This window comes from Mytilus trossulus, chromosome 7, assembly GCF_036588685.1.
Source record: "Mytilus trossulus isolate FHL-02 chromosome 7, PNRI_Mtr1.1.1.hap1, whole genome shotgun sequence".
Lineage (NCBI taxonomy): Eukaryota > Metazoa > Mollusca > Bivalvia > Mytilida > Mytilidae > Mytilus > Mytilus trossulus.
The window spans coordinates 28,683,701-28,690,680 of NC_086379.1; the positions used below are offsets into that span (position 1 = coordinate 28,683,701).

At 34.5% G+C, this 6,980-nt stretch overlaps 1 protein-coding gene across 3 annotated transcripts; it reads left to right on the forward strand.

Moving 5' to 3' along the window:
• The first annotated feature begins 2,527 nt into the window (after nucleotides 1–2,527).
• Nucleotides 2,528–6,496, forward strand: LOC134724890 (zinc finger protein ZFP2-like). Of its 3 annotated transcripts, none has more exons than XM_063588211.1 (2): nucleotides 2,528–2,613; nucleotides 4,071–6,496. In XM_063588211.1, the coding sequence occupies exon 2, from the start codon at nucleotides 4,089–4,091 to the stop codon at nucleotides 6,429–6,431; it is 2,343 nt and encodes a 780-aa protein (XP_063444281.1). In that variant the 5' UTR covers nucleotides 2,528–2,613; nucleotides 4,071–4,088; the 3' UTR covers nucleotides 6,432–6,496. The 3 variants fall into 3 exon arrangements, with proteins under 3 accessions (XP_063444281.1, XP_063444284.1, XP_063444283.1); XM_063588214.1 differs by lacking the exon at nucleotides 2,528–2,613 and adding an exon at nucleotides 2,616–2,709; XM_063588213.1 differs by lacking the exon at nucleotides 2,528–2,613 and adding an exon at nucleotides 2,746–2,844.
• The last annotated feature ends 484 nt before the right edge of the window (nucleotides 6,497–6,980 follow it).

The following is a 6,980-nucleotide window of genomic DNA, read 5'->3' on the forward strand; positions in this document are numbered from 1 at the left end:
CACACATTTCGATAAAAGCCGCTTCGATGACACAACTTTACCATTTGTGCAGGAACCTTGGACTCTTCCACCGCAACATAACTTTCAGTCTGTTTTTGTTCAACCAACTGGACCTGTACCAATCAACAACCCGTTTTTACCGACCATTCATGATTGTGTGGAGAACTTTACTGTTACAACAAAGGTTGATCGACCGAAAATCCCGCACAGATTGCTGGCTATAAAGGACCAACAACAACTGGACTAGCGCCACTATATCCTTCAAATACTGGTACTCCGTTGGCAGCGAATACACTCCCGCTGCCTTCTTTGCAGACACCGTCTCACTTTTAGCCAAAACTGTATTAACTACAACGACAGCAGTAGCAGTGATGGGATAGCAGCAACAACATCCGTTCCAGCTACATTTATATCAACAGTTTCGATGACACATGCACCAACAACAACTGTCTCAGCTACATCTAATGCAGAATCGATGACATCTGCACCAATTGGTCCAATTATGTGACTCCCGCTGCCTTCCATGTTATGACTTGTCAAAACAAGAGAGTGCAGAGTCACACCCCTTTCCATTTAGGACACCATGCCAGAATTTAGTATGTCCCTATTTAGGCATCTTAGGAGGCTAATTTTAACGAATTGCATGATCTCTGTTTTCACCGAGAGATTCAAAGAAAAGCAACATTTTACATCTTACAATGTTACAAACTCTTCAAGGAAGGACTAAATCTGTATTTGATTATTGATCAAGGTTGTTAAAACTGACTACACATAGAAATATAATCTGACCATGCATATATTACTAAATAGGTTAAGGCCTGATTTTAAAACAATTGTCATGACAAATTAAGAACTCCAAAACATAAAAAAAAATATATATTGTCTTAGCAACTGTTTTGTTTGTTCTGTCTTGTGGTAAATATTGTACACAATTGTCTTCTCTATATCTATGTATATGTTTTATTGAGAATAAAGAGATATATAGTTATACGGCTTGTCGCAATCTTAAACAAAGAGCCTAAACATTGTTATTCTTTTACTTTTCTACATCGGCTAGAGGTATAGGGGGAGGGTTGAGATGTCATAAACATGTTTAACCCCGCCGCAATTTTGCGCCTGTCCCAAGTCAGGAGCCTGTACAAATCCTTGCTCTGACCAATGTAGAAAAAAACAAACACACAACAACACACACAGTCAAACTCATCTCAAAAGAGGTCCGAGTCCGATGTTGGATTAGATAAAAAAAAAAAAAAAAAAAAAAAAAAAAGAAGTTCAAACTATACAAAATGAAAATGAAACATAAATTAACAAAACATTACTAGCAGTTACTGACATGCCAGCTCCAGACCTCAATTAAACTGATTGAAAGATTATGTCTTCGGGATTATATGAAAATAAAATACACTCCCTCTCGTAAGCGGTTTAGTATAATACCATCATAACATATATGAGAGGAATATAACCCGTATCATGCCAACATCTGGTTTTAGAATAAATATGTTTATTTATTTTAGCACCTCCTTTTTTTTTCTTTTCTGGTCTATTTTTCTCTCATGTCACAGTCAAAGTCTGGTAAAATCATAGAAAATTGTGAAAGTTAAAATCCTATATACAGGTGCTTATTAAAGCATTCAAGACTCGGGTTGGTGGTAGTGGAAAGTGGTAAGACATTCCATTCCCGTATTGATTTTGGATAGAACAACATTATCATTATATTCGTTCTACAAAGAGGAACCTGGAAACATCCAGTCCGCCCGGAGTTGTTCTTGATGCTCAGCTTGTTGGAATAAGCCTAGATGTTGTATCTATATTAACTAGGCAGTTATTAATTTTGTACATCATGCACATCCTTTTGTTGATCTCCTCTCTTCTAGTTGTTGCCACTCGATCAAGCTTTATCATGGCATCTACTGATGACGTGTTACTGTATTTGTTGGTAACATACCTACCCCTTCTGCGTTGTACCATCTCCTTTTTTCTGTTGTTCTGTTGATGGGGGTCCCAAACTGCGCTTGCATATTCAACATGCTCAAGTGTTGGTCTGACAAATGACATGTATGCATTTTCTTTAAGTGGTTTAGTCCACCAAACAATACTAAATGTTTTGTAATATGATTTCAATGTATTGTAGGTTGGAGGAGGGTTCCCTATCCTGGCTAGCCGCTTACTGACTGTCGACCTATGAAGAGCAAAATAATGTATTTCATTCATGTATATAACAGACGATAGTAATGCTGATAATAATAATTATATATCAACTAACGCCACAGCCAGACTGGCCAGAGCCATAAGCATGATAACTAGGCCTTACTTTAAAAAGCATTTCCACTCAGTTAAATTTTATCTTAGAATAAATAATATTGATGTATATATCTCTAATCATAACAAAAGATTTAGCTGATGATGTTTTCCAGTATTCATATTGACTTCTTATTATATAACTTTCAATGTTTTCCCGCCGAACATTCGTGTAAACCTTTTTGTTTATGGCGCTCCATTCAATGGAGAGATTATTTGAAAAATAAGTAGAGGAAACGCATTCTCTGACGTTTCTTTCTCATTTCAAAAACTGCTGGGTACCCATATTTTTCTCAAGTCTTGGAACTTGTTTAGGTCAGTGACAGAGTTAAGCATTACATGAGTAGTTGGACATATGCCAAAATAGGCAACAAACCAACGACTAAAACGATAAAGCGAATGAGCCTGAGGGTACAGAAGACAAATAATACTTTGGGTTTTAATTTTTTTAGGTGGACGAACAGTGCTGTATTTTGATATACCACAGGCGCTTGTTTCTGTCAATGTGGGGAAAGTAAACACAAACAAGTGCCTGTGCTCACAACTGTAAGTGAAAGTTTAAAGTGTGTAACTGTCATGTGACTGAGTGGACAGTTTCAAATGCAATTCAGGTGTTTTTTTTATTTTTTTATTTTTACACCAACTCTGAGACTACTATAACACAGTGTTATAGTAGTCTCAGACCAACTGCAGGAAAAGGACAAAATGCACCAAAATACATCAAAATCGAAATAAGACTACATGTATGTCTTTCCAAAACACAAAATGCTCTTTTATATAGCTAGTTGACAGTCACAGGGTGTAACTTACATACATTGTTAAAGAAAAATAGACAAAAAGTCACATATATATGCTAGGTCAAGGTACGGCCTTGTATGCCTGTATTAATTGATTAAATATAAGCACATATGGTATGAGTGTAAATGAGACAACTCTCCATCTAAGTCACAAATTGTATAGGTAAACCAATATAGGTCAAAGTGCCATATGCAACACAGAGTCTTTGCTCAAACCTAACAGCAAGCCATGAAGGATTACACAAAATGACTAATGAAAAACAATTCTAACTGCAAAACCATATGTCTTATCTATATATAAAAAAAACCTGAGAAATTTAAACACTTAATGTACCATCTCAACGATTGACAACCACTGAACATTAGTCTTTACCAAGAGTAGTTTTTTTAGGTACAGCCATTTATGTTCCTTTGTCATGCTTGTAATTGTTATTGATTAACAGTAAAAGATCTAAATGCCAAACTAAATTAAATAAACAAAATAAGTGTATTTTGATGAAACACACTATTTTCACATTACAAGGAAGCAGCGCCACAGACACACACACATATCTATTGTGGTATTGGTCATCAGATTGCCCTGAACTGGTTCAATTTCTATTTTTATACACTATTTCAGTGACTTATACTTCTATAAATAAGTCTTAGATTGTACCTGTCCAAATTCATATAAAAAAATGAATTTAACATTCTTCAAAATTAAAAAAAAAATGGGGACAAAATGACCAACAGAAGATGAGGAATGTCACAGTCACATTTTCTCAGTTCAGATATAAAACAAATTGTATAAGGTGCATTGTGCAATTAAAGAAAAGCAATTTATAGTGGGAAATTTTTGTGTTCAGGAACTGTTTTTAGTTTATTATTTTTTCTTTGGTAATACTCATGGAAAGATGTTGACATAACTTTCTCCATTGGATCTTCATCAACGTATGAAAACTCCTTTAAATTTACACAAAGAATTTGTTATTACAGAAATTGAAGTGAGAAAACATGGACAAAGACCAGCACCATAACAGCAGAGAACCAGCAAAGGGAGAAAACAGCTTAGAACCAGCAAACGGAGAAAACAGCTTAGAATCAGCAAAGGGAGAAAACAGCTTAGAACCAGCAAAGGGAGAAAACAGCTTAGAACCAGCAAAGGGAGAAAACAGCTTAGAACCAGCAAAGGGAGAAATCAGCTTAGAACCAGCAAATGGAGAAAACAACTTAGAACCAGCAAATGAAGAACTAGAATCTGAAGTTTCAGAAGAGGGTATTTCTCAGACTGACATAACTTTTAATAAAAATACATCAATCATTTCTACACTGAAGCAAAAGGACGGGAAATATCAGTGTGCAGTTTGCAAAAAGTTCTTTCTAAAACACACAATCAGACGGCATATAAAAAATTTCCATGCTGATGGTAAAACGCATGTATGTAGAATTTGTCAGGCAGTTTTTAGTCAAAAGTATGATCTTAGAATTCATACGAAAACCGCACATTCAAGACCTCCGACTCACAAATGCAATATTTGTGACAAAACTTATGTGCGCAAGAATTCATTGCTTAGACACAAGGAATGCCATTCTGATACAGAATTTCTGTGTAAAATTTGTAATAAAAACTTCAAATCAAGTGATAGTCTGAAAAGACATTGTTCTTACCATGGAAAAGAAAAAAAATATGTATGTAGTGTGTGTGGGAATAAATTCATGGAAAAACATTATTTAAAGATTCATATGGCGTCCCATTCAAATGACAAACTTAGGGAATGCACAGTATGTAATAGAAAATTCAGTACTATTGCTCAATGCAAAACCCATGAAGAAAAAGTGCATGCTGGGGATAGTTCATTTACATGTCCAGTCTGCAATAAATTTTATTTCAAATCTTACCAATTAAAAAACCACATGAAAAAACATTCTGTGGGTGAAAAGAAACCTGGCTATAAATGTGGCACTTGTGGCAAAAGTATAACAACTCGTTATCAATTGAAAAAACATGAGTTAAGACATTTGGGAGTTGAAAAAATTCGATGTGATATATGTGAGAAAGGTTTTAGTGATAATTATACATTAAAAAAACATAAAAAGTTGATACATACTCTCAATTTCAATTTTAAATGTCATATTTGTGGACAAGGTTTCGTTTGCAAAGCAAAGTATAAACACCATCAAGTAAGGCATCTCAAGATTAGAAATCATCAATGTAATTTCTGCGTTAGAAAGTTTTTGTTAGAGAAGAGTTGCATAAGTCATATGAAAATAAAACATCATGATGAATATTTTGCTGGTAAAAAATCGTCTCTTCATGAATGTGAATTTTGTGGTAAAAAGTTCATGTATTTAAAACTTAGAAATGAACATATCAAGCTTCACACTGGACATAGACCATTAATTTGTCAATTTTGTAATAAATCATTTAGAACACAACAGACTCTTGCACTTCATGAGAAAAGACATACAAATCCATTTGAGTGTGGAATATGTCATGCAAAATTTATTCAAAAGCATCTGCTTTTAAAACATTTGACAAAACATGAAGATACTACTACCAAAGACAATCAGGAACAGCAGAATATCAATGTTCAAGATCAAACACAATTAGGTCATGGTAACCTACTTAAAATTGAGGCCAATAGTTCTCATGACTCAATGTATATGGTGCACTCAGCAGGAGCAGTGGATGAACAAAGTCAATTTGGATTAAATAGTCAACTGTCCAAAGAAAATCATGCATCAATGGAATTAAGATGTAGTAACGAAGTGTTACAAATTCAAGGTGGGATTCAACCAGCGTGTGAGAGTCCACTAGCATTGCGGACTGAAGAACTAAACATAGAAGCAGTAAATGATGAGATAAAACCAGAAATCATAAACGAAATTAAGGAGGAAGTAAAAACAATTGAACCAGAGACAAACGATCATCAAATGAAAGAACAAAGTACATTTCTTAATCATGGTCAAAGATCAGAAACCGGATACATAAGTTCATGTAGTTCTGGGTTCCCTCTAAAAGTAGAAAACAGTCCACAGCCGCGTATATCCAACTCTGTGACTGGGTTCCCTTTAAGAGTAGAAAACAGTCCACAGCCGGGTATATTAAACTCTGTGACTGGGTTCCCTTTGAAAGTAGAAAACAGTCCACAGCTGGGTATACTAAACTCTGTGGCTGGGTTCCCTTTGAAAACAGAACACACTTTACAGCAGAATATAGTAAAGCCATTGAATGGTAATGTTGTTACAATGACTAAACTTGGATCAGTGAAAGTGAATACTGAAGATCTTCAGAAAATACTCAATAGGGGAAATATTTTGGATTTCATAAAATCTCAGACACAAAATGATTTATAATGAATTACATATACAAGAGTAAAGTTATTATACTATCTATTTATTAAAGTTTGTATTTTTCTGAACTTATTTCTTTTATCTTTTTGGCAAATTTTTTTTGCCACCTCTGTAGTGGAGAGGACTTTGTTTTACCCTTGTACATCTGTATGTACGTCTGTCCGTCCTTACATCTTAAAGTTGGTTTTGGTTCTATAATTTTGGTTTTGCCTCAACCAAATGGTATGAAACTTATATCACAAAATACAGATCAAGTTTGAATTTTGGTGGTGTCAATTTACCGGTTCTAGAGTTATGCCCCTTTAAAAATTGAAATATTGGTAAATTTTTCTTTCTGTTCTCTTTTTTTTAACCAAATGTTATGAAACTTATACACAATACAAAAAAGAAGATGTGATATAATTGCCAATTAGACAACTCTCCACAAAAGATCAAAATGACACAGAAATTAACAACTATACTGTACAGCTTTCGACAATGAGCAAAACCCATACAATGAAGTCAGCAATAAAAACACAATGCTTATTACCACAAAATACAGATCAAGTTTGA